Genomic DNA, 27532 nt, shown 5'->3' with positions numbered 1-27532 from the left:
AGTGGGCGGAGTGAGGAGGTCTGTGTGGGGGCTGGGCTGGGTGCCTGAGCCAGGCAGGTGAGAGGTGAAAATGGCCATGGAAGTGACATTGTGACCAAGACCTGGAAGGTGAGAAGGATGAAGGCAGATGAGGAGGGGGCTTGGGAGAAGAGGGTCCTAGGAGGCAAGGGACAGCATAAGCAAAGTCATGGAGGGGCAGGCAGGCAGGGGGTCCTCACACAGGGCATACTCTGGAGACTGAAAAAGTTTGCTGCCGCTGAAGTTTAAGAGCAAGAGGAGGAAGCAGCATCAGGTATCCAGAGCCCTGGAGGCCATGTTGACTTTATCCAGAGGAAAACCGGGGGCTGTGGAAAGATGTCCATAGGTAAAGGGCATCCTCGGATTGGTGCTCAGGACGCCCGTGCTGGTTACACTGTCCATTCAGAGCAGCCTGGAGGGCTCAGCTCAGGAGACGAGGGCTCAGGCCCTGCAGCCCGGAGAGGAGTGACTGGATTTGGAGCAGACCCTAGGTGCAGACCCCAAAGTGGAAGCTGGAAATATGGGTTTGGGAGTCAGGAGCACAAAGGCGGTCCTGCGGCCATGAGGGGCGAATGAGGCTGACCCGGAGGGCCTCAGAACAGAGGGGAAAGGGTGCTGAATGCTGAGGAGTGTGTAGGGAACAGGAAGAAGGAGCTGGCAGAAGGGAGTCTGAAATCAAGGTGCTGGCAGGGCCGGTCTCCCCTGAAGCCTCTCTCCCTGGCTGGCAGACGGCCACCTTCCCCCGTGTCCTCACTCGTCTTTCCGCTGTGCACGTGTACCCCTGATCTTGCTGTGTGTCCAAGTTTCCTCCTCTGAGGGCATTGGTCAGGTTGGGTGAGGGCCCCCCTTAACAGACTCATTTTAATGTAATTGCCCCTTTCCAGGCCCTATCTCCAAATACAGTCACATTCTGAGGTCCTGGGGTTAGGGAAGCCCATGAATGGGGGGCACGATTCAGCCCCTAGCAAGCAGGATGTGGGCACAAGGAGGATGCCAGCTCCACCTCCCCACTCTGAGGTGTGTACCATGGAGGGAAATGAAATTTCCACCTGGGAGGGAGCAGGAGTCTCGGCCATGGTTCAGGTAGGGCGAGGTTGTCCATAAGCGTACAGATATGTGCAGGGGAGCCCAAGAGCAGCTTTCCCTGGCCTGCGGGAAGGAGGGGCAGAGTCTCCCTGGGCTCCCCTACGTGCCCCTGCCTGACGACTCTCCCTATCTCCTCCCAGCCTGTAGCTGCAACCTGCATGCCCGGCGCTGCCGCTTCAACATGGAGCTCTACAAGCTGTCAGGGCGCAAGAGCGGGGGCGTCTGCCTCAATTGTCGCCACAACACGGCGGGCCGCCACTGCCACTACTGCAAGGAAGGCTACTACCGCGACATGGGCAAGCCCATCACCCACCGGAAGGCCTGCAAAGGTAGGTGGCAGGGGCCGGTCCTTGGCCGCACCGGCTTCCCTCTCTCTGCTCAGCACTGCTTCTCTTTCTTTTTCTGATGATCACACACGCGAATGCAGGGCCCCCGGGATTCGGAGGTGTAGACGGAAACAAAGGGGCGATGGAGAAATGACTCCAAGGAGAAGAAAGGAGAAGGTGTGATCTTTGCAAGGGTGCAGGGCTCCTGGCCCGGCGCCCCGCCCCCTCCCAGCTGCCTGTCCCTCTGCACAGGTGTGCCGCATACCACAGGGCGGGGGTCACGTTCACCAAGCTTACTGTCACACAAAGGGCTCTATTTTACCAAAACCAGGCAGACGGATTTCTTTGGATTGTGCACGCACCTCCCCCCACCCCCCAACGGTCGCACAGACACAGACGCTGCCTGGGCCAGCTTCAGGGGCAGGGTCTCAGAAGGAATATTTAATCCACCTGCAAATAGCTTTACTTCTCGGGACAAAAAATTAAAGGGATCCGGAAGACTATTTTTGTTCACGGGAGCAAGTACTAATGTTTTAACTTTCTGCTGTTTTCTCCCACTAACGAACATGAAGCACGGGTGAGATGACTCAGAGGAGCTGATGGAATGCCAGGGAATTTAATAGCGTTGGGGCAGAAGTGGGACTCCCCATCCCACATTAGCATTTTGGAGAATCAGGGCTCTTCGGGTGCAGAACTTGGGGCCTGGAGCCAGGGCTTGCTGTGAGCGTGGCTTCCCAAGACGATGTCTCTGAGGTCTCTAGGTCCACAATCCAGCACAGACAGGGCTGTGACACTTGAGAGACCCAAGTCGTGGTGGACTCAGACCCAGATGATGAGCTACAGCAGAGAAACCCTTCTGTGGCCACTGCTTAGCCTTTGGATGAAGCCAAAGTATCATCGTCCTAACAGGAAATCCACCAGATGTTGGGCACTTGTGCGTAGGACCAACGAAATAAAAAGCCAGGGCTTCTTGTTCAGGAATTACTAGGAATTTCAAAATGGCAACAGCAGAGCCTCAGCCAAGCACGTGTCCTTACGAGCACGGGGCCCGTGAAGCCAGCCTTGCTTGAATGGAACGCTTTGCTCCAGACAAACCGCTTCCCAGTCTGCATCTTCTGGGAGAAATCCCTCTGATTCCAGAGGAACAGGTGGTTCCAAGCAAGCTCTTCTTTTAGATCTGTGGACTTCAGGCTGCCTCTGGTGGTTGTCTAGGGAAATTTAAGCATAAAGGTAGTTGGGCTATTTCCACCTCAAAAACAACTCATCCAGGTGAGAATCTTCTAGGAGAATGAACAGGGACTGAGAAGGGTGGCCTGAGCAAAGGGACCCAAGAAACGCCTACAGTGGCAGGCAGGCGTGAGCAGGGGCATGACTGGGGACAGAGGGCTTTGGGTTTTCAGAGGACATAATTGGAAGGTATCCAGCTCCCTCACCTATGCCCAAGTGTTTGTTATGTTTCATTTACAGAAGAAATTGAAGCCAGGGTTTTGTAAACAACGGCTTGCACATAGATTTCCTGGGGATTTGGCTAAGAAATGTTAACCAAAAGTGGCCACTCAGCTGGAATATTGCAGAAATCTGCCGGTGGGTGAGAAGGTCCAGGTTCTGTGTGGAAGGGCAGTGGCCACGTACTGTGTTTCTGCTGTCAGAGCAGGAAAGGCCTGTCCCCTGGAGAGACAGGAAGGAGCAGGGCCTTGGCCATCTTGCCATTTGCCGCCCCTCCCTCTCCTCTGTTGCCAGGGTTGGGGGTGGGGTAAGGGCCCCTTGTGGCCTCTTGCTGCGGTGAGTGAGATGTCCAGGAGCCACAGAATTCTGGGAACCTGCAGATGTCCTCTGAGGCTCTGCCACTCTGGTTAAAAGGTGTGGAGACACCCAGCTTCCAGGAGGACGAGATGCAGGCACACCTGGGTGTGGTCCTATCTTACTATTTCAAACGCTGTGTCCTGCCTTAGTGGCTGTGTCCTCCCTCTTAGCCCTGGACAGCGGCTGCCCCCAGGCTTGGTGGGAGCACCAGGAGAAGACCCCCACAGAAGAGGAGAAATGAACGCATGGATGCTGCTCAGAGGGATAGCTGTATGTCCTGCTGGGGCAACGTGACAGGAAAGGGTGGGACTCTCAGTGCGTCCTGATTGGTGAGGAAAAACAATGCTTCCAGGATCCTGCCACCTGATTAGCAAAGGAAAACACTACCTGGCCGGTCCTAACACTGATTGGTGAGAAAAAGCATTACCTGAGGGGCTCTGCTTCATGATTGGTGAAAAAAGACACTGCCTAAAAGAACTGCTGTCTGTGGCGAGCAAGAAAAGGTGGCCTGCAAGGTCCTGCCATTTCACTGGTGAGGAAAGGCACCTTTTGAAAGTTCCAGATCTCTCCCCTCTGCTCTGCTCTTCCTGGTGTCACTTCCTGCTCTTCCTGGATGTGGGAACTTTCAATCCTCAGTTCCCTCACAGGACACTTCTCACCAAGGAGAGACCCTGACATCTCGTCCGGAGCAAGCTGCGGTTCAGTTGCTGCCTGGGGGATGTGTACCCTTGAGATCTGCAAACGGGGGTCTCTTCATCACCTCCGTGGAGTCCGCTGTCTTGTCTTTGCAGGGCTGGACGGTTTCAGGAAATGATTCCTTTGGTGGGAGCATTTGGCCCAGTCTTTTGATCTCTGATGGTTTGCTCTTAGAGGCTTCCAAACTCTTGTTTGGAGGAGCTAACCCTAAGGCCCTGGCCTCCTGGGGTTGACCTCAGGGAGCCCCAGCATAGCCCTCAGGTGAGGGCCGCACTCCTGTTTCAGATGCATTTCAAAGGGGAACTGCGACAACGGGCCAAGGCTCTTGACTCGGGTTGGCAGTTGACCTGAGCAAGGTTAGCAATGGCATCAGGGCCCTCTTTACCCCCTGACTTCCCAGGGCCTGGGGGAAGCCCGGCAGGGGGCTGAGGCCACCCATACACTCCTGGAGACTGGCTAGCTCCCAGCCTCGTTCAGTTTAGAGCAGGGGTGGACCCAGACAAGAACCGCTTGGAGCAATGGCATTAGATTCCAAGTGTTACTATGCAGTCCCCCATTTGGAAAGTTTCATAGCAACAAATTTGTTGGGTTTTTTCTCCTCTCCCGTGGGTTAGAACCAGCCTGGGGCCGGCAGGGCTGGTGCGCACAAAGGGCTGTAATAAACATGCCTGGGGAACAGGCGGCTGCACTCTCCGGCTATTCAGCGCGATTTCACAGCGCTGGGAAGGCCTCATTACGGCGTGGGCTGTTGTCCTACACAAAGTCAGATGAGATGGATTTCTCTCTTTTCTCCACAGAATAGTTTGTGAATGGTACTCGTCTCGGAATCTGTCAAAGATAGGCGGTTTTGTTTACCATTTGTCTTCTTTATGGACTGGGGGGCACTTTCTCTTTGGAGCCAGCAAAGAGGACGTTGCTATTTAACCCTTTCAGCTGTGTCTCCATTTGAATGATATTAATTTATCATCTTCCCAAACCATCTGTGATGGATAAAGACATTCCAGGAGCCTCACGTGAACCGAATTGCGATGAGAATGAAGAAAGTAACCACTGCATTTAGCATCCCTGTACAACGTGCTCTCGTTCCATCTCACTGAGCAGCCCATTCCTTTCACTCATTGCCCTGCCCCCTTCAAGTCCACAGTCAACGTGGCTGAGTGTGGGCTGCCAAGAAGGTGCGAGGCCTGCCTGCGATGGTCCTCACCCCTCACCGTCTTGGCCACTGCACACACTTGCTGCTCTTATCCACCGCATTTCTTCAGGCAGCTCGGTCAGGGGTCGGGGGAGAAGCCAGTACCCTGGGCCGCCCCTGTGGCCCCCTGCCCCCGGATGCTGCTTGCTATTTCTTTCCCACTCCCGCTTCTTTTTCTTCACATCTGGGCACCCTCAGTACAGCAGGTTCCCAAATATTTGCTTTGTTCAACATCGTTTCGTCATGTTGAGGAGCTGTCCCAGGAACTGAACTTGCTTTTATCAGTTAGCCTACGGTAAAATGGTTTCATTGTGTCTATTTTGCTTCACGTCACAGAAGCTACTGACGATGTCTGTACCTTTGTCTCTAACTTGGTGCAGAGCTTCTTGCCCTTGGCTACACTTCAGAACCACTTGGAGATTCAAAAATACTGATGCCTGAGTCCGACCCCCAGAAATTCTGGTTTAACTCATGGGTCTGGATGAGACCCAGGCCCCAGGAACCTGAAAAACTTCCCAAGGTGGGTCCAATGTGTAGCCAAGGCTGAGAACCAGGGCAGTGGGAGAATAAGAAATGAGGACAGTCAGCTGTTCTTGGCTCAGGAAAGGTGGCCTAGGCCCCAGGGTTTATTCTTTTGAGGGGGAGAGACTATCAATGAATTGAAGGTTTTCTTTTTTATGGCTCTCTTGATGAAACTGGGTGGAGGGGATGTATATTTAAAAGTTTTTACAGGTTTAAGTCTTGCCAGGCAAGGCTGGGAGCTTAGCTAGTGCGGCCTGCTGTTCCAGCACCCGGATGAAAGCGCGGTGGACATGGCTGCCAGACTGCGCTCCTGTGTGCGTGTGGGTGTGCCTAGATCCGATCGCTGGAGTGGTTTTAGTCAGGGCAGAGCTAGGAACCTGGGACTGTACCCCTTTCGGACTCCAGGGTGGTGTCCATGAGCCCACAAAAGCCTAAAAGTGTCAGGAGTGTCCCTTCACTTTGTGGGTCTCTTGTCACATTTCCGTTTCCTGTTGTCATTTCCAGGGTGTAGGGAAAAGGGTCAGTCACCTTAGGCTGGAAAGGTACTCGGTGGCTGGAGCAGCTCCCAGCTCAGAGGGCAGAGGCCATGACCCAAGGAGTGGACTCTGTTAGGGCGCAATGAAGGTCCGTGCCCCTGGGGAGAGAGGAAGTCAGAAGACAAGAAAATCCCCATGGAAACTCAGTGCTCAGCTCCAGCTGTGGCTTCTATGGGTGCATCCTTTTCCTGTTCCCTGGGGACTTGGAGGGGGGTGGGATTCAGAAATCTGATCTCCAGATTTGGCTCGAGGGTGAAAGCCTGTAGAACATCAGACAAGTCACATGACCTCTAGACCTCAGTCTTCTCATCAATGAGTCTTTTTCAGATGTATGGTCTCTTGAGTCTCATCCAGCTTTGGCATTACCAATTCCATGTGTTCTTTTTAAATAGTGAAAATTTTATCAGCCCCTGACACACAGAACTGTGTCTTATGTCAGGGAAGTTTGTGACCTGAGACCTTGGACGAGCTGGCAGAAGTCAGGAGGAGGTGCTTTAGTTCCCAGGTCCTTACAGAGGAAGAGCCCCTGCTCTGTGCCTGGACCCATACCGGGCCCTCCTGGCTCCATAACTGGGTCTTCAGGCCCAGCTCTTTGTCTCCGTCCCTGGGGCATCCTTGGCCACTTTCTGCACCTTTCTGGTGCCAGTGCCCTGTCTGTGAAGCCTGTTCTCTTCCCAGTTCCTGGGTCTGGAGCAGACGAGCCTCCGGATCTCGAGCCCTCTGTTCATGGAGGGCGTGCCACTTGGAGAGCAGCAGGTGGGCCCCAGCCAACAGCCTTGGGATGAACAGCTTTTAAAAGCAGGGATCTTAAGAGTTTATCGTGATCCATCCCTAGTTCAAGTTCCATCCCTGGGCAAGGTGCACACTCTTCGATGCTTCAGTTTCCCCATCTGAAAGTGGGGTTAATAATAGTCCCTCCTCCCTCCTATGATTATGGTGTAGATTAAATGAAATGATGTAGAGGTTCCTGGCACGTGGTGTCACTCCATACCTGTTAGCTGGTAGGATTATTCGTACAATTAGAGCACAGGTGGCAAACAAGGCCTGTGGGCTGAATCCGGCCCTCCACCTTGTTTTATCCAGCCCGGCACCTTGTTTCTACCCAGCGACAGCGCTGAGCTGTCGCTTAACTATTAAGGAGTAGTTACATTTATACAGTCCTCAAATGACATTCGGCCCTTTGAAGGCAACTGCGAGGCTGATGTGGCTCCCGGTGAAAATGAGTTTGACACCCCCGAATTAGAGGAAAACAATAACCAGAAGGCCCTGCTGTCACCAACATGCGCGTACAGCAGAGACGGCTCCCTCGCCTCTCCAGTTGCCTTGGTTCTTTCAGTGAGCGGCGGTGCCCCGGAGAGCCAGGCCCCTCTCGCTCGAAGGGCTCGGCCCCAGTGTGGACTTTGAGACTGATTCCCACAGGACTGGGCAAGGTCCTGGGGATGTGTCCTAATGCCTTTTACACTCTGGATAAAGGATTCACACACTTTGGGAGCAAAAATGACACACGAGTTGAACAGCAGAGATGAGTGCCCACCAGCTGCTCATGGAGGCCCTGTGCAGAGAGGTGGGGACGGGCTGCGTGTCCATGAGTGTGGTCGTGTGGAAGTGCCGCTAAGAGAGATCTGGCCCCTGCCCGGTGGCCTGCCTGGGGCCTGGGCGTGCAGACTCGCTCCTCCGCCCCACCCCATCTCCCCCTCCTTTGGGAACCCTCTGTAGGAGCTGTGCCTTTCCCCTCAGCTGTAAATCAGGTACAGAAGACTATAGTTAACTAGATCAGGAGGGTCAAATAACCCAGTTTGGGATTATGGGGCTCCCCTCCCCTTCCACTTCCTGCTGTCTGCACCTTGATCCGAGAGTGGCAGGGGAAAGGAGAGGTTGTGCAACTTGAAACATTAATTCTTTTGTGCCTCGTTAGCGACTGCTGGGAGAAAGAAAAGCATAGCTGTGGAGGAGGTTGACACAGACAGCTGAGATGAAGTTTGTGGATTATCTGTGGGTTTTACCGTGTCTCGCCCCCTCATTGGTGCGGAGGAGTCAGGAGCAGGGAGTGTTCCTAGTCAGGTCATTCTAGGATGTGAGAGGATGGTCTTCCCCTCTCGCCCCTCCTTCTTCCCTCCAGTTCACGGGGTGAATCTGATAACCCGCGCCCCCGCTGTGGAGAGGGCGGCAGATCTGGCCTGAGCTCATTCCCTGATCCTGTGAGTATTTACTGAGCACCTGCTATGAGCAGGAACTGGGGTTATGGTGCTGACCGACAGCCCACATGTTTCCTCAGAGCTCGCCCTCTGGGGGAAGGTTGATAATAAACAAAGAAGACAAAAATGAAAGAGTATTATAAATTGTGCTGAGTTACACGGAGGAAATAAGGAGAGTGGAAAGAGAGAGTATATGTCGGGGGGGGGCCGCTCTGCAAGGTGGTGGGGGCAGGGGACCTCTCTGAGGGCCGCATGTTTGAGACCAAACCTGGGGTGTGAGGAGCGACCAGCCGTGGGGGAGCTGAGGAAAGAGCAGCGCCCATGTCTGGAAGCAGGAAAGGGCTGGTGGGCCTGTGGTCAGAGGGGGCACGAGGCGGGCAGGGTTCGCCCTCAGGCTACAGCACACTCCTGCTTTCTCTGTGGCCGGTGTCCAGGTGCACGGCCAGTCTCACCCAGAGCAGAGAAGTGTCTTCCCTTAATCAAGTGCCATGAGCAGATGTCCCGCCTTGCAGTGACCTGTAGGCCCGGAGTCCCAGGCAGCCTCTGGGGGGACCCCAGGGAGCAGTGACACTTGCTGACAGCCCTGTCCTAGGATTCAGGGCAAGGCGGTTCCTCGGCCTGACACATCTGTACCTGGGAGGCCTTGGGAGGACCAGAAAGGGCATCTCCCCCCTGGACTGTGGTTGGGAAGGGGTTGCCTCCCACACCTGGTACCAGTTTGGGTACTTCCTTCTTACAGGACAGGAAGGATATCACATCGGGTTAGGGCCCACCCCGATGACTTTATCTCAGTGGTCTCTTTAAAGACCTTATCCTGAAACCTAGCCACGTTCTGAGGTATTGGGGTTAGGACCTGAAACATCTGAATGCTGGCAGGGGGTGTGATTCAGTCCATAACTCGAGTTGGGCCCAAAGCTGCCCTTCACGCCTGGCAGGCGGCCTGGGTGGCAGCTATTGGCAACATCAAAGTGAGGATGGGTGCTGTGGCTGTTCCCTCTCCCACCCTCCAGCCTGGAGCTGCTCCAGGGGGTCTGCCCCACACCAGCTCTCCCTCACGTGTCCTGGATCACTGCCATTTGAAGGTCCTCCCTGACCCCAAAGGCCCCTGGAGCCAGGTTTCAGGGAAAGTAGCCAGACCTCCTGATAGGACCCGGATGGATTCCCAGGTGCCATGCTGTGAGCTGCAGTGAGGGGCCAGCCTCAGGAACGTGTCCCCTGATACGGCTGGAGGCCCTCAGGGATCCAGGACAGAGGGCAAAAGCAGCTGCTCAAGACCAGCAGCCTGGGGGCAGGACTGTCTGCCTGCCGGGTCGGTTCTGCCAGGGCTCGGAAACCCTGGGTGTACTCCCCCCGACTGACAGGGAAACCTAGTCTCAGCGAGGCGACCGGGCACTACCTGTAGACAGTGGTGTTGGGCAGGGCGGTCGGTGGGTGTGGACGGAAGGCCTGATGTGGCCAGCAGTGAGTGAGCACTTCCCCTGCCCCCTCGGCCAGGACACTGCTGTGAGCTGCAGCATTGGGGCACTGGGCCCTGGCTCTGGCCACCACGCTGGGCCTTGGGAGCCATATACACACCAAGCCTTGGGCTGTTAAGTTGGAAGTGACTTTAGTGGGAGTGTAGACCTCTGTCCTTACAGGTGAGCCGCCTGAGGCTGAGAGCAAGTGAGGCACTAACCCAGGGTCACACAGTATTACTAGCAGGACAGGCCCAGACCTGGGCCCCCTGGTGCCCACCTAAAACCATCTGTGTGCCCTGAGCTTCTGTCCCTATCTGGTGGCCCAGAGCAAGGACTGTTGGGCTTTTCCTCTGCACCTGGAGGCCCTCCCGCCCGCCTGGTTCCTGAGAAACCTAATCCTGCTGCCTTCTCAGGGCCCTGGGCTTCCGCCTCCTCTCACCTTCCTCGTGTGGAAAACCCCTGGGGTGGATTGTTTCCCATGACCAGGTGCTGCCTGCTCCGTGCAAACGAGGTGACCTCCTGTGGAAGGGATTGACCTCTGCTGAAAAAGGTGGCTGACTTCCAGGGAAATGGGAGCCGCCAGTGGGCTTCCTGTGGCGGAAGATGCTCGGAGCCAGACCAAGTTCTCAGAATTAGGGAGGCTCTCTTCGTCCCCTCACCAGACCCCCTGCAAAGGGGAAGACCTCCACTCAACTGCAGTCCCCATTCCTTTGTTCTCCGCTCAGCCCTGCCCCTGCCCACTGTGCGAGTGTGATTCTGCGCTCACGTGAGTTCTTCTGTGTGTGTCTGTGTGTGTTCATGTTGAAGAAATACAGCAGGGTCCCTTGGGCATTCTCTCCCTAAGGGTCAGGGCCTGGGGCCTCCCTGGCATCGGGCGGGTGGCTCAGGCCCCTTCCCCTTGACACTGCTTGCTGGGTGCCCTCGTCCCAGGCTGGAGAAGAGACCACTGTGGGGTGCTGGCTTCTCTCAGTTCTCCCACACTCTTTTGCACAGAGCGGTAATTTGGACTTTCCTTATAAATAGGATTTGGGGGGAAGTCCTCACTTTGAGTGCAATGCAAGTCTGTCTGTTAGGATTGTATTTGACCATGCTTTACAAAACCTGTCTAACACTGGTTTCAACAGGTTTAAGTATGAATGTCTCCTTGCAGAATAAGAAGGGGGGCGGGGGGGGGCGCATCCCGAGAAGGTGAGGGCTCCATGACACCCTCAGAGATTGGACCTCTGCCACCCCCACGTGGCCTCCTCCCTCTGCCTGCAGGCTGCTTTTTGTTTGTTTTTGTTTTTTAGATTTCATTTATTTTTTTAGAGAGAGAGGGAGGTAGATGGGAAGGGGGGAAAGAAACATCAATGTATGAGAGAAACATCAATAGGTTGCCTCTTGCATGCCCCCAACCAGGGGGTCTGGCCCACACCCCAAGCATGTGCACTAACCTGGAATCAAACAGGCGACCTTTCGCTTTGTGGGAAGACACCCAACTCACTGAGCTGCAGTGGTCAGGGCCTCCGCAGTTTTCCCTGCCAGTCCGCAGACTCACCCTCTGCGTGGCATGCCACTGTCACAGGCAGGTGTGAGGACCGGAGCTGACAGCCGTCTGAGAGTGTGGACATGCTGAGGTGTACACGGTGTCTGGGTGGTGGCATCGCATTGGAGGAACTCTGCCTCGATGGGCCCACGCCCTGGAGGGGACCTGACTAGATTTCTGAGCACTGCCACCCCTCATACCCTATCTCTGGGACCCTTATGGCTTCTCTTCTTGGAACACCGATTTGTGTGGAAGTTCCTGCTTCTGTTGGACCAGGCTGAGGGGCCAGTTGGTCAGTCTCTGCAGAATCCCAGGAGAAAGATTTGGAAACCAGAATAAAGCATCCCCAACTCTCATCAAAGGGTGGGAAATGCCTGCTCCCCCAGCAGACACAGCTGCCCCACTGTCACAGAGGGTGGCCCTCAGCTCCACCTGCCCTCAGCTGGCACAGCTGGAGGTCACCAGCTGCCAGGGTCCTTGGAGGAGGGACACGTGGTACTCCCACTGCTCTCCCATGATAAGGGTGACCTGGACCCATGGTGGTGCCCGTGGGTGACTTCCTCTGTGATCCATCAGTGAGCGAGTAGCGTTTGGTGACCTCCGTCCAGCAAAGTACAAGGGTGCTGAAGTTAAGGGTGCACAGCTCTGCTCTGTCAGTAGTGAGGGGGATGCCCTGGCGTCATCTGAGCATTACCAGCAAACGTGCAGAAGCTGGCCAAGGGCCGCAGCCAGCAGGAGCCTTAGGAGCCCATGTCCCACTGGGGCCATGTCATGAGCTTGGGACCGCAGGAGCCTGTGCTACGGCCTCTGCTTTCTTGTGGCCAACTGAGAGACGCTGCCCATGCTTAGTCGCCTGTCCGGTCCCAAGGGTGGAGTTAAGGGGCAGAGGGAAAGGTCAGCGGTATGGTATCTCCAACCATCCCCTCCTCACATCACCCGTAAGTTACACCAAGGCTGAGTCTCTTCTTACTGTGTTAAAAAAAAAAAAGCCAAAAACAACACCACACCAACAGCAAAAGAAAAGAAAAAACAATGGGGAATGCACCTGAATTTGGGGTAGATTTAAGAAGACAAGTCTCTACCAGAGGGATTTCCTGCTATCTCCAGGGGCGAGCTGGGACAGCCCACTTTCCTCCTGTGGGTCCAGCGGCATGAGAACCCCACAGACAGCCCACCAGGCCGCCAGCTCGGCGCCCAGGGCCTTCTGTCCTGGGTCTGTGTCCGCTGCCCTCTTCTCGCCCATCAGGGAACACCCACGACCAGGACGCCCACCCCTCCCAGAGTTCTGGGAAGCTCTCACATGTCCAGACCCAACTTCAACAAACAATTCCTCACATTCCTGTCCTTTCTGCTCTCCCCGCCTGCCCCCTTCCTCTTCCTAATTCTCACCAGCCAGTCCCGGGCGCAAGGCTGGCCAGGAGGGGCCAGGGCTACATCGGCAGGCTCGTGCTGGCATGGAGAGCAGCACTGGCCGGAGGAGCTCTAGTCCAGCTCTTCTAGGAGCTGTGTTCTCACTTCCTTGGCTTTTATTTTCCCCTTTGGGGCAGAAGCACATAGCAGCTTGTGGCACTAATTGAAATTGCTGCAGGATGCCTTCCTGCTGACAGCCCCACCCCACTTTCCTTGGGAGGGGAAAGGAGGAAGAGGAGAGGCAGAACATTGCACCCTTCATCCTGTCGTCCCTTCCCACTCCCACTCAGAGTCCTCTGCCTGGATTCAGGGCGACAGGACTGAGCAGGGGACTTGGGTCCTGTATTGGGTGAAGCTGTTCTTGCCCAAGCATCAGGAGTGGGTGGGGGCCTTGGTCAGCTCGGGCTGCTGTAACAAAACATCACAGCCTGGGAGACGTAGATAACAGATACGTATGTCTCACAGTGTGGAGGCTGAGAAGTCCAAGGTGGAGGTGCCTGCAGGGTCAGTGCATGGTGAAGGCCTGCCTCCGGGGTGGCAGACGGCCGGCTGCCTTCTTGCTGTGTGCTTGGGGAGCTCTCTGTCCTTCCTCTCATAAAGGCGCCCCTCCCACCATGAGGGCCCCACTCCATGGCTGCATCTAAACCTAATTACCTCCTGAGGGCCCCACCTCCCAATACCATTGTATTGGGGGTTAGGGCTTGAGTTTGGGGGATACAGTCAGTCCACCACAGTGGGGATGGTCCCCCAGTGTCCTCCGGCTGCTGCACTGCTGGATTGGGTTCTTGGGGCACAGGAAGGGAGCTTCAGGGTGCAGTGTGACAGAGTGAACGGGCAACCCTAGCTCTCCAGCCCTTTGCAAACCAGGAGGACGGGCACGAGGCATGCTTTTGCGTGCAGTGGCCACTGGCTTGAGAATCGGGGCTTCACTTCACTGCTCAGCTTGGCCATTCCCTTTCTGTGAGACCTTGGCGGGGGGTTCCTTCACCTCCCCATCTTTGCACATTTAATCAGGTGTTTAAGTAAATGATGACTCTGGTTTCCCCCAGGGCTATAGTTCCTGGGCTTTGTGATCCAGAAGCCTGAGCCTCAGACTCTGGGCTGCACAGGGTAGGTGGGCAGAGCAGGTGGGGAGTAGCAGCCTGGCAGGTCGCACCCCCCTGGTGACACCCTCTGACCTGGCAAACCCCTGGGCTCCATTCGGGTCCAAACCCTCTCCCTCCCACCCAGAGAGTCAGCGAGGAAGCTTGGGGGCCAGCTGCTGGCAATGGTGGAGGAATGAGAAGGCATAAACTTGCCTCGTGGAGAGAAGTGCACCCCCAATTCTGACTCCTTCACTCATGACCAGACCTAGCCTTCCTGCAAACGTACTTGAATGTCGCCTTCCTCTCTGGCCCTTGGAAGGGCTCCCTGACTTCACTGTGCTGCCGCCAAAACAGTCCCTTCAAGTCAGTCCATTGTGATTTTCCTTCCCCGTTTCCAGGTAGGCAGGTGGCCAGTTATCAGAGTTTCTGGAATGTGTGTGGGCTTGGCTGGGCCTGCTCCCCCATCCCTGCTCTTCCCCTGGGTGGCGTCTGTGGGGTGCCACTGGGTGGGGAGGGACCTGAGGAGGGTGTGCACCGGCCCCTTCAGCCCAGCCCGCTGACCTTCCTGTTGTGTGTCCTCCACAGCCTGCGATTGCCACCCTGTGGGCGCTGCTGGCAAAACCTGCAACCAAACCACCGGCCAGTGTCCCTGCAAGGACGGTGTGACCGGCATCACCTGCAACCGCTGCGCCAAAGGCTACCAGCAGAGCCGCTCTCCCATCGCCCCCTGCATAAGTACGTGCGGGCCCCCTGTTCCCAGAGGCTCTGGCTTGGGTGCGGGTGGAGGCCCCTTCCCAGAGGCTGGTCACTGACATCCTGTGAGAGTGGTGCTCATGGATGCCAATCTCTGTGCTCAGTGGGACCCTGTGGGAGACCCTTGAGCCAATGGGGTTCTTGCAGAAGCAGCTAGAGCTCAGCAGAGCCGCTTGTCTGTGGCTGTCTGTCCTGACAAAAAAGTGAGTCTCCTGCTCCTCAGTGGAAGCAAGCCCCCCCCGCCGCTTAGCCCGGGTCCTGTTTCCATATGCCACCTTGACCTTGGACCTTGGACCTGGGATGGGCCTGTACCTAGGGCCACCACTGCTGTGTGGGAATTCCAACACCCAGTGTCTCTGGCAGATTGAGAACAGAAAGGACTGGCACTACACAGCCTGTGAGGGAAGCTGGGCGGGGCTCCCACGGCCCTTTGGGAGGATGGGAGCACCCCTGAGGGTCCTGGAGGCCCTGTCGGGCCAGCCATTCTCCCTGAGTTGCTGGAACTTGGAGAGGGGGTGAGCAAGGTGGCAGGCGTCACTCAGGGGCCTTGACTGAGACGATGTTGATATCTTACACCCGGTAGGATCACACAGGTGTCATGAGCAGAGACTTAGCCCTGGATGGAAGTCAAGCCTGGTCGCCAGCTGGCCCCAGCCCTGGCCTGGTGATGTCCTGTGCAGGGCGGGTCCACACCCAGCAAGGAGGGCAGAAGGAGGAGCCAACCCCAGTCTGCCTGCTGGGCGGACCCTGAGAGGGAGCCTGCTTCTCCAGAGCAGGGTTAGCATTCCTGGCGAGGGAGCTTGGCCCACCACCTGGTTCTATGTGGCTCAGAGTTGTGGGAGTTTTGAGTGTTTGTTTTAGCTTTTTAAATTGAAACAAAAACAAAAGAATACTGTTGCATGACATAAGAAAATGATATGAAAGTTTAGTGTCTAAGTAAAGTTTTATGGGGATGCAGCCATGCCCACTGTTTTTCAGCCCAGCGCTGAGCTGTTTCAACAGAGACCACGTGACCTGCATGTAGAACCTGAAAGGTTTTCCAACTGGCCCTTTGTTGAAGTCGGCCGTCCCTGCTTTAGGGGCTTGGCGTCCCTCAGCTGTGGGAGGGCACTGGCTTTCTGGTCAGACAAAAGGCACTTAACAGTCTTAGACATTAGCAAGAATCTGGGGTCCCTCATGCCAGCAGCCCCTTGGGGTCCTTGGAATGGTCCCCATGGACCTTGCAGGGAACCCCTTCCCCCACACACATCGATAACAGGTGGGAGCTTTAGACCCTGCATCCCACCTGCCCCCATTGGGTGTGGCCTTCACTTCCAGACACACTGGGCTGTGTGGCTTTCTAACCCAGATGCATCCGCAGGTGTTTTCAGGGGTCCCGTAACCGCAGGTTACCCACACCCCAGGCTCGGGAAACTGACCTCAGTGTTCATCCGGGGCAGAATAAGGTGAAATGGTTTTCACAGCAACGTCTAATTGAAAAGTCCTTTTCCATCCTTCCAAAAAGCTGCATAGTATGGCCACCTGGGGTTATGAAAACGGGGGAGGGGGGAAGAGGTCTCACTTTTGAAGGGAGTCAGGCTGTCAGGCTCTCAGAAGTGGCGGGGACCACCGTGTCTGGCCGCCCAGGGCACACATCGGCCTGAGCTGATGTTTCCGAGTCAGAGACACAGAGGCCTCAGACGTGCTCTCTACTGTCCTCTCAAGAGGGCAGGGGATGCCCGGAGAGCCTTCCCACCTCCGACCTGGGCACCTGGCTCCCCATCCTGGGATGTCCCTGTGCTCTTCCTGAGGGCCCTGCCACAGGCACCCAGACAGTGAGTGGGGGACGTGTGCCCTGCTTTGTCAAAGCTCCAGGGGCCACAGGCCCTCGGCGCACACCCGGTGCCAGGCCTAAGGCCAGTGTGGCTCCGTGGCCTCAGCCCCATCTGTGGACTCGCAGGATCAGGCTGGACCATTCCGGTGTTCCCTCTGGAATGTTTCTGCTGGGACCAGGTGGCTCGTAAGGACTAAGAGAGGGCCTAGCCTAAGGTCTGGCTTCTTAATGAGCTGCTGCAACAGGGCACCTGTGGGCTGTTGCTGGAAAACCCCTCAAGAGCAAGATTTGCCTCCAAATTGAGGGCTGGGGCCTCTGCCTACTCCTTCCTGAAGGTGCTTGTGCTGGGGACTCTCAGGTTTGCCCCAGGCCTGCGTGTCCACCTCTATCCACCAGGGCTCCAGTCCCCGCTGATCTGGAGCATAGGGGTCCAAGGGGGTCTTGTCCCAAACAGTCAGATGGGGGCCAGAGTCATCTGGGCTTGTGGAGGCTTTATGACCCTTGTTCACGTGGTCACTCCCCGGGGGGGGGTCCCTGCCCCTCAGGGACAAGAGGAAGCAGGAGCTGGGATACCTGGCCTTCTCCGGAGACTGGCTGAGCCCCTCGCCTTTGTAGAGCACAGGGTTGGAGCCAGAACTCCTAGGAGCTAACTGCCATTCGAGGTAGAAATGGAGCGATTCCAATAAAGCGCATGCTTCTGTCAGGCCTGGTGATCTTCAGTACTGTCCTTTTCTCCTGCCCACAGAGACAGTTTTAGCTCGTGACATGTGCCCATGGGACCCCCGGCAGGGGCGCACCCCACTCCGCACGTGTAAGATACCTCCCGGCCCCCTTACATGGCACCCTGCCATGGGCACCTTCCCCACTAATGAGTGAGGTCAGAGGTGATCAGGGTCTAGTCAGCCATGTGGTGATCAGCAGGGGGGCCTGGGGGAGCCCCTCTCTTGACACCCCTGGGGCCAAGTAGAAAGTAGGGCCAGGGCGCACATGCATACACACAGCCGGCCCTGGCTTGGGTGCGAGGCCAGCCCTCCATGCCATCTGCCCGTCTGCCTTCTCCCCACTCCTGTCCCTTCTTCCCTCCTCAACAATGAGGAGTGTCGCCCTCCATGTCATGTGGAGGGACAGCCTCCATGGGAGACCAGGGAGGTGTGCCGGGGCACCCATGCCAGCGTCCTCCCCCTCCCTGCCCAGGCCTCTCTGGAGTGCTGGTGGTGGGGTTGCTGCAGGAAGGCTGGGAGAGGTCTGCACTGTACTCCTTCTTCTCTAAGGTCAAAAATAACATCATCTCACGTGCTTTCTCCTCCTCCCGTCCTGAACCACACAGAGATCCCTGTGGCACCGCCAACCACTGCAGCCAGCAGCGTGGAAGAGCCAGAAGGTAGGCTTTCCCCTTCCTGTTCATTTCTCACTTTGAGGTGGGGGGTGGTATGGTAGAAAGGGGAGGGGGACTAGAGGGGCCGGAATCCTCTGAACCACCCTCGAGGTGCTACTTGGTGTGAGTGGGACCCCAGGCTGGCCTGAGGAGGATGGAGCCATAGGGCACTTTTCTGTGAGGCCCCCAAAGGAATGAAAGAGGGGGTGTGAGTGCCTGCCGGCTCACGTCCCTCCCAAGCCCCGGAGTCTCGGAGCTGCCCCTCCTGCTCGTCCACCAAAGGTAAGAAGTTGCCTGCCGCCCGACACCAGAAATCAGGGTGGGGGGACAGTGACCTGGGACAGGGAGAGAATCCCACCTTCACTGTGGCTCACGTCCCACTGAAATGGGGCACTTCCTCCGTTGCAAAGGTGGCCCACAAACCACAGCAGGGCCAGCTGCACCCGCGACCTGGCCACCTGCAGAAATCACAGCTATTCTCGCATCTCGTTAGAGGTGAGGCAGACAGCATGCAACCCTGTGAATGCTCACTATTGCTCCACAGTTACAGAAGCCACCAGGCCTGCTGCTACACCCTGATTTAGAATCATTAATAAAGAGCGTGCACATTACGAACTGCTCCATAGATCTTGGTTTTTGAAAATATTTGGGTAAGCGTATTTTAGTATATTAGTTTCCTTTGTAATGCCGCCGAAAGAATGTCCAGCCTAAGAAGAAGTGTTATGAGAGTGTATTTGAGCCAAACTGACAAATCGCTGAGATGCAAAAGTCAGTGGTCTGGAGAAGGGCAGCTCTGCAGCTGTCTTCCCCATCAGAATCGAAGGAGGAGCTCTGACGAGGGCTCCCTGCAATCCCTTGATGGCATTGAGGGGGCTGGAGAAAGCAGACTGGGGAGTCTCTAGGACTGGATGGAAAGTAAAACAGAGAGACACGTACTTCTTTTACATTGGTGGATACAGGCTAGTTAATAATGGGCACGTGGAGATGAACGAAAGAACAGTGAGGGGTGCTGTGGTCTCTAGTGGGGTGAGTGTGACCTGCGGGGTCTGGAAAAGGGGAGCACTCTGACTGTTTAAAGGGACATTTCCCTAGATGCAAAAAGCCAATAGACAGGCTCCCGTAAGGTAAAGACTGATCTTCACCGAGGAAGCTGCTGGCCTTGGATGTGACTCCCTGCCACAACCCGCTTTCCGTTGGGATAGTACATTCATTCAGCCCATCCTGTGTGGTTATGTTCCATCTCCGAGTTTGTAAGGCCCACCAACAGGCCTCCCTGAGCTGTCAGATTTAGTATGTGGTCTCTTTTTCATCCACAGTAGTCCTATGTATTTTACTTATTAAAAAAATGTTTATCCTCATCTGAGGACATTCTTTTAGAGAGAGAGGGAGGGGGAGAGACAGACAGACAGACAAGATATATTGATGTGAAAGAAAAACATTGATTGGTTGCTTTCTTCTACATGTCCCGACGGGATCAAATCTGCAACCTGGGTTTGTGCCCTGATGGGGAATTGAACCCACGACCTTTCAGACTACGGGATGATGCTCCAACCAACTCAGCCACACCAGCCAGGGCCCTATGTATCTTATTTTTGTATTTAAAGATATTACTGTGAGAAAGGGTTTATGGGCGTCACCCTGTCCTTGGCACAAGAAAGGTTATGTGGGTCTCAGAGCCTGGCTGGGTGGGGTGCCCTGCAGAGAGCAGGCCAGGCTTGTACCCAGTAACCTGGTCCTGGGGTCCCACAGTCTTGTGCACTAGCACTTGGAGCAGGAGTGGGAATGGGGGCAGGGAGAGTGACAGTGGTCCCAGCGGACGTCAGTGCTGGCTCTCGGGGACCCCTTTCCTCCTTTCCAGGGAGGCCTGTAGGGAGGTGCGAGGGAGGCTTGCACACCCTGAGGCTGCCTGAATATTTTAGAATAAAGACTGAACTTTTCGAGTGTTGGCAGCGCACTGGGAACTTGAGAGGAAACAGATTTCAAACTTGCATAAATGCACAGTGTACAAAGAGCCCCAGAGAGGAAAGGACAGCGACGCCTTCCAGGGAGTGCTGAGGCCACACTCGGGAAACCCCGAGATATTTTGGTCTTAGGTTGTGGGGTAGAGTCTTCAGTCACCTTTGGTTGAGCTACAAGGGACACTTGGAGGAGAAATGGCGCTGGAGGAAGCTGCCTTGTGGGTACCTGGGCGGTGGGGTGCCAGAAGCCAACGTGGGGGACGAGGAAGCTCTTCTAGGAAAAATACAATTCAAAGGAACGCCCCCAATTCAGCTGTAGGGTAGAGCAGTTTTGAAGCAGGAAGACACTTCCATTTCATGGAGTCTTGACTCTTGCTTCCTTGAACTGACATTAGTCTCGTCAGAACTCACCTGGACGAGCTCCTTGGGCCGTGCACCGGCTTGCCCAGGCCAAGGTGGATCTTCATCATCTCTCTCTTGTGTCTTTTTCCAGTCCTTGCAACTTGACTTTGGATTTCTTGCAGGGGTTTTTTGCTATTTCACTTGTGAATCAGAAATGGGCAATTGGAAAAAAAATTGAGGGGGAAAGTAAAACAATCATAAGATTTCTGTACGGGCCACAGGAAGCTGGCGTAAAACATGCGATGGTCCTCGTTCAAGCAGACAGAGGACTCCTGAGCGAGTACTTAGGAACACTGGCAGCCTCCTCCTTGAACAGTCTGGTGGCAGTTGGTTCATTAATTAACTTTCTGACTCCCTTTGGTTTTGTTACCGTTTATTTCCTTTCTTCCTTCTGAACCTTTGAAAACATGATTTAAACAGAAGTAAGCAGTAATCAAAACCTTACAAAGCACTTTGCTCACAGAAAGGGTTAACCCAGCAGGTGCAATGATTATAGCTTTGACCAGAGCCTTTCCGACCTTCTCTGGTGGTCTGTGGGTGCCCAGGACCTCTGACGCTCACACCAGAGAACTAAGGCCATGCCTGGGCCTCAAGTGCTGGACCCTGGGCCTGCTGCCACACGGCTCTCCTCATCTCGGTAGGCGGGACCATGTGGGCAGGAGGCCAGGGGGCCCCCTGGGAAGCCAGGCCTGGGAGCGCAGCACTTGCGAGCCTGTCAATTCTTGCAGTGTTTGAATAGGGAAGGCCTCTGTGCCAGGGTGCCTGAGAAAAGCTTATTTACTTTTGCCTGCATAACAGAGGAGAATTAATAAACCGAGAATTTGTCCTGAAAGCTGACGGACATAACCTCGCCCTGAACCCATCCCCTTGAAGGGCCAGCTCACTTAGGGAATGCGGTCCACCTGCTGTCGGAGCTGGCTGGAGCCCCATCGTGGGGCGGGAGGCGAGGCCCGCCATGCTCGTGGGAGGTCTGGGGCCAGGGGCCCAGGAGGAGGACCGGCTCGAAGGCAGTAAATAGGGACCACCCACTCCAAACCATCTACTTCTGGTTGTAGAGACCTCTAACTTCTGGGCTAAAAGAGGGTCCCCTGCCTCCCATTGGCCTTCATCAGCTCTGGTAGTTGTGGGTTGCATGTTGTTTGGGTTTGTGGAGGCCCCTGGGTTCAGTGGCTTGAGCCCCAGTTTGGGCCAGGGCGTCTGGGATCGATTCTCTACTGGCTGTGAGGCCTTCAACATGTGAAGACTTCTCCTTGCCGCCTTTTCCCCCCGGGGGTTGGGGGGGTGGCTTCGCTGCCCTGCTTCTCAGGGTGGGAATGACCTTCTTTCTCACCCCTCTCCCCTGCCCCCGTAAGCTTTCTTCCTTTTCAGAAGTGCCTGCTTACTCCCCTCTGCCTCTGATGCCCAGCTTCTCCCACAGTCCCTTGCAGAGGTCTCCAGGGGCAGAGGTGCTGGTGGGTAGTTAATACCTGGCTGGCGTGATGTCTAGCATTTGCCACCTTCCCTGTGTAAACACTCCCTTGTGGCTGATTTCAGACACCCCATCTGATGTCGCTGAAGGTAGGGTTGGGAAGAGACGCATAGGAGCCCCTGTGAGCTGACTCCACCCAGCACCCGTGGACTTCCCTGGAAGTGGAGTGTAGGCATAGGAACATGAAAATACAGGGGAGGAAGGGCTTTTCTCAGCAGGGTCAGAGGCTGTTGGTCTTTCACTGGATTCCTTGGTGCCAGGGCGCTCGGCTCTCTTTTGAGTGGCAACTAGACTCAGGATGGAGGTGCGAGAGCAAGGAGCCAGCTCCTGGGCCTCCCACCTCTCGGCAGGGCCTTGGGTCCTCTCTCTGGGCCCTGTCTCCCCGTGGCATTCACCCTATTTGGGGCCCTGTGCGGTGCCTTCTGCCACCTGTGGCCCCAGCCGGGTAGGGGGGCCTTATAGATGTCACACCTGGTGTCTTCTCAGCACCTCCATTTTTTCATGGAAGATAATTGGGTTTATATAGACCTGTAACCTGGTTAAGCTTCAATTATTCTCGATTTAGACTCTTGTTTCCCAGGATAGGGAAGAGGTGGGTGATTACGGAAAATGAGCCGATGAGACTGGCCTGCAGTGTCAGCCCGGTGCTGGGGGGCGGGCTGGGGGGAGGAGAGGACACTGAGCTGGGAGCTGGACACCTGAGTTCTGCCTCCTCTTGTCCCTCCTCTGTACGGCAGGATGGTGATGACCCTGCCTTGTAGGGTTGATCTGGGGTGGAAGGGGGTGATCCAGATAAAGCTTTCGATTCAGTGATGGGCTTATTATAAATGCTCAGTGAAAAACCAATGGACCCGCATGGAAAACAGAAACACCACAGGACATCAAGGGTTTGAGCTGAGTTAAGGTCTCCGTCCCTTGCTGGGAAGGTGGCGTTGGCAGCGGGAGGTGTCGGCATGAGGACAAGCGTGCAGAGTGGAAACAGACAGCTCTTGAGGAGACCGTGGCAGGGCACAGGGGGCTGCCCAAGGCCAGGGCGGCTGAGGGAACTCTATAACGGCCTCATCCCCACCTCCCCAGCAGCTGGTGTTAGACCCCGAACCCAGCAGAGAGTTGAAGACTAGAAATCAATTAAAGGTCAAGGGCTTGACTTCACTTCACGATAGCCAAAAGGTGGAAGCAGCTGAAACGCCCCTCAGTGGAAGAAGGGATAAACGCAGTGTGCCGCATTCCTGCGATGGTGTAGTATTCAGTCAGGAGAAGGAGCGAGGTGCTGCCACGTGCTGCCACAGGGTGAACCTCGAGAGCATCGTGCCGAGTGAAAGAAACCAGGCGCAAAAGGCCATGGAGCGCGTGACGCCATGTATGTGAAATGCCCGAGTAAGCAAACCGGGGACAGAGTTAGATCTGCCGTTGCCAGGGCCCGGGAGGAAGGAGGAGTGGAGAGTAACCGTTTGGTGGGTGCAGGCTTTCCTTTCGGGGTGATGGTAATGCTCTGGAACTAGGCAGTGGTGACACGTTATGTAACACTGGGGATGCACTTAATGCCAGTGAACTGAACTTTTTAAAAATGGCTAAAGTGTCGAGTGCTTGAGGTCAGAGTCCAAGGGTGAAGTGAATCTGGCTTGTCGGGTTGGGCGAGTGAACAGACCCAGCCATGAGGCCAGGGTGCTGGGGCATGGGTGTGCCTCCCTGTCCCCTTGCTCACTGGCAGAGCTTTGAGGGCAGGGGGTGTCTCTTAGCACCTCCCCATCCTGTCTTCAAGCAGGAATAGCTCAGCCAGCACAGGAAATGGCAGATGTCCTCGGTCGCCTTCCAGACATGTCCCAGTGGCCGTGTGGCCCTGTGTGAAGTAGAAAAGGTCCGGCCGCACGGCCTGCAGCCTACTCCACCTCTCGGGTCATAGGAGACCCAGGTGAGGGACCCCTCAGCCCTCCTGGCGTAAGAGGAAGTGACCTGTGGGTCCGTGGGTGGGAGTGCTGCTGGCTTCAGTGAGGACCTGGCCATGTGGATAACCCAGGCCTTGTACAAGAAGGAGGTCTGGTCGTTGGCGGAGGCCTGGCTTTCAGAGCGTGGTGTGACACAGGGTGCCAGGCTGTCCAGCATCAGCCGTTCAGGAAATGACCATCAAGTGATTATTATGCTGAGGAAATACTGACCCTTGATAAAAGAGAAATAGATTTTTCTGGCTAAATGAAGGAAAAGAGATGACTTTACATACTGCTTACTCTATGCTAGTCACTATTCTTAATCATTAACCGTGTAAGCGTCTCTTCCACCCACACACGGCAGGCGCAGCCGTTCCCCCTGTGTTACACGGGGGAGGCGGGCGCCGGCCGGTCAGTGAGCACCGATGTGTAGCTGGTGTAGCTGGGGTTCCAGCCGAGGTCTCTGGCCTCGGAGTCTGCACTGCATGACCTCTGTGTCATTCTGCTTCTCAGTAGTTACGCTGGTTGGTCGATTCAGGATGATTTTGTAGTGTTTCTGACTGTGTGGTAACATCCTACCAAGACAGACTCACGTGTCCACAGGGAACCTGAAACCAAGGTAGAGACCAAGGGGCGGCCAGTTAAAAGCCAGTGTGCTTGGCAGGTGCCAGTTAAAGTGGCTCTCAAGAGTGTGGTGGCTGGCGTGTGAGGCTCGCATGGCTGCATCCATGGCATCTGGGCACGGGAGGACCAGTTAGCAGAGCTCTGTCCCTTTGGTCACAAGGCAGACCGAGAGAGACAGAGAGGGCAGGTGAATCAGCTTATACCAGAGAGCCAGTGTTGGGGGGGCAGGTCATGGTGACTTCTTTACACACAGGGCAGCCCTCGCATGGTGAAAACACGCCTGTAGACAATCAGCTGAAAATTGCTAAGAATTGTGCAGGGCAGCCATTGCAAAATTAACAAAGGTCAGTGGCTTACACATCAGCAATAACGAGTTAGAAAACGGTGCCATAGCCACTGAGAAGCATGTAATGGGCTACCTGGCCTGTAGGAAGTGCTCAGTGAATGCACGTCATTTTTACGATCATGGAAACAAAATCCCAATTAGAATAGTGACAAAAATATCAGGCACACAGAAATAATGTAGCAATAGAAGGACAGAATATATATTAAAAGAAAGGATGAAACTTTCCAACAGAACACTAAAGAAGACCAGGAAAAAAAAGGAAGGTCTTACATGTTCAGGGAGGGCAAGGCTTAAAATTGTAAAATGTCAAATCTCCTTGAAATAATCTGTAAGTTTAGCATAATTATAGTCAAAAATCCCAGTTGGATGGGACATGAGTCTTAAATTCAGCTAAAAAAATAAATGAGTGAGAATAGCCAAGAATTATTTTTTAAACCAGAGTTAATAAAGAGTGACTTGCTTGCTCTACCAGATTTTTAAAATACTGTGAACAGGACATTTAGATTAGTATGATGCTGGCACAGGAGTAGGGAAGTCACAAAAGCTGAGTAGAAAGTCCAGAGATAGACTCAAATGTAAGCCTAAGAATGTAGAGTGACGAAGCTGTGATAAATTGCTGAGAAAAGGGTGATCAGCAAATGGTGCTGGGAAACCTGGCTGTTTATTTTAAAGTGATAAAATTAGATTTCTCCTTGATGCTGTAAACCAACATAAATCCTAATGGCAATGTTTTAATGAATCCTTAAAAGTTCTAGAATAAAACATGTCAGCATCAATGGAATCTTAGGGTGAGGGAGGCTTTCCTGGTATGATGCAAAAGTCAGAATCATAAAGGGAAAGATTTTAAGCAGGCAAAAATGGAAAACTCCTGTACTTCAAAAATTATTAGCAACATAAAAGCCAAGCTAAAAGAAATATCTGTGATTGGATGACCAAAGATTAATATCTTCAATAAATAAAGAGTGTTTACAATTCAATAAGAAAGGGAGAGCTCCTAATACAAAGTTAGGCTGAGAAAATGGACTGGAAATTTAGGGAATTTGTACAAATGGCAATAAACATCTTAAGTATTATGCTCACTAGTAATAAAGAAATAGCATTAGCAACAATACCATTTGTTTAAAAAAAAACACCGTTCAATCGACACCATTTAGAAAACAAAATTTCCCAGGGTTGACAGAGTTGGGGAAACAGGCGCTCACCTACTCTGGTGATGGAGGGGTGATTTGGCGGTATTACCTTTGTGAAGGAAGGGTCATTAACGTCTTGTATCAAAATGTGTCTCTGACCCTATCATTTCACTTCCAGGAATTTAGGCTAAGGAAATAGTGGTGTGTGCCAAGGTTTAGCTGCAAGGTTGCTCACTGCAGCATTGTTTGTTATAAAGGAGAGAAACAACTAAATGTCTTTCAGGAGAGTTTCAGTTACACAGTTATGGGAGATCCATACAATTATGTTGTCAGAGAAAGTAGAAAGATACAATAATATTGCCGAAGCAGATTACTCAACAGATTACAAATGGAGGGCTGGTTTGGGTTGGTGGAAAGACTGGTTTACAGAGTATTTCAAGTCAATTGTTTTACTATTCTCATATGTTTCTGTGGTTCTCAGCCCGTGGCTATTTTGCCCCCACTGGACACTTGGCCATTTCTGGAGACATTTTTGATTGTCACAGCTCAGGGAAGGGTGCTTCTGGCATCCAGTGGGGAGAGGCCAGGATGCTGCTGAACATCCTGCAGTGCGCAGGACCACCCACCCACAACAAAGACTTGCCCGACCCCAAATGCAAGTAGTGCTGAGGTTGAGAGACTCTGTATATTTATACAGGATAGAAGCTGTGTGTTCTCTCGAAAAGTGCTAAGGAGAGATGCCACTGTATCCGTAGATAACCAGCTCATTTGTGGGTTTCACATTATCTTGAAACGGATGTAGCTGCGGGTTTAGAAAGCTCTGTTTTCTCAAATCAGCAAGCAGTTTCTATGTGATCCTGGGAAATGCTGTGTTCACACAGGGATTTTTGCCTGGTCCTTTTCCCTGGTGAAACTGAGCCCAACCTAGAATGAAACTTATCCCACATTCTGGGTTTTACTATGAATTACTATATTTTGAATTAATTTGATTTAACTGATTGTTAAACATTTTTATTGTGAAGAATCTCAGAGAAGTGGAGAGAACAGTGGACACCCACCCGTGCCTCCCACCTGGACTTAACAATTGGTGTGTTGTTCCATTTGCTTCGACAGGTTATTTTCTGAAACATTTTAAAGAAAAGCTGGCATTATGACATTTCATCCCTAAATCTTTCAGAATGTCCTCTCTGAAAAACAACATTCTCCTCCATCTCCTCCACAGCATCATCACCCCTGACAAAATGACCGGCACTTTAACGTCACCCAGTACCAGTCCGTCTTCAAACTTTCTCAGTTACCCCCCAAATGCCTTTTATAGCTGGTGTGTGCAGTGGTTTAGTTACTGACGCAGTGTGCAGTGACATGTCTCCCAAAGCATTGCATTTGGAAGTGGGTCTGGGTCCCCAGGCGCGGGCTGCTTGTGAGGATATAATGCACATGGAGCGGCGTGTCAAATGAAACGTGCTACCCACATGTCACGTGTCATCATCGTTAGCCTCATGCCCTTAAAGAAGAGGCAGGGCACCTCCACAGCAGAGGGGACAGGGAAGTGAGACAGCACAGTAAATCCTTGCCACACTTCTCCACGGGAGAGCAGAGGGGGCAGGAGCTAGGAGACACTCCGCAGTGATTTAAGGTGCTCATCAAGGGTCAGAAGAAGGGTTTCCGGATCCTGGCTCGAGGGGAGGCTGTCCTGCGCATTTGGGATGGTGTGTGGCATACCTAGCCTCTGCCCTCAGGTTTCCTGACACCAGCCTAGTCCCCCAGAACGCTCCAGGAAAGGAAACCATAGACAGAGTCAAAGGGACAAGGGGCCTGGGGGTGGGACCTGCTCACTCTGCCCTGGCTGGAGACCAGACTGACCCTATATGTATTAGGTTGGACTGA

The 27532-nt window shown here is 54.1% G+C and overlaps 1 protein-coding gene across 5 annotated transcripts in view; it reads left to right on the top strand.

The window, feature by feature from the left end:
- Nucleotides 1-27532, top strand: part of NTN1 (netrin 1) — a 197858-nt gene that overhangs the window by 128300 nt on the left and 42026 nt on the right. For all 5 annotated transcript variants that reach the window (XM_045199253.2, XM_053911825.1, XM_053911824.1 and 2 more), the window contains exons 3-5: nucleotides 1245-1433; nucleotides 14437-14586; nucleotides 17745-17798. In XM_045199253.2, the coding sequence (XP_045055188.1) occupies nucleotides 1245-1433; nucleotides 14437-14586; nucleotides 17745-17798 (393 nt within the window). The remainder of the gene's footprint in view (nucleotides 1-1244; nucleotides 1434-14436; nucleotides 14587-17744; nucleotides 17799-27532) is intronic.

Source organism: Desmodus rotundus, chromosome 9 (assembly GCF_022682495.2).
Source record: "Desmodus rotundus isolate HL8 chromosome 9, HLdesRot8A.1, whole genome shotgun sequence".
Classification (NCBI taxonomy): Eukaryota; Metazoa; Chordata; class Mammalia; order Chiroptera; family Phyllostomidae; genus Desmodus; species Desmodus rotundus.
Note: the sequence above shows the minus strand (reverse complement) of the source record. Positions and strands in the feature narration are given on the sequence as shown.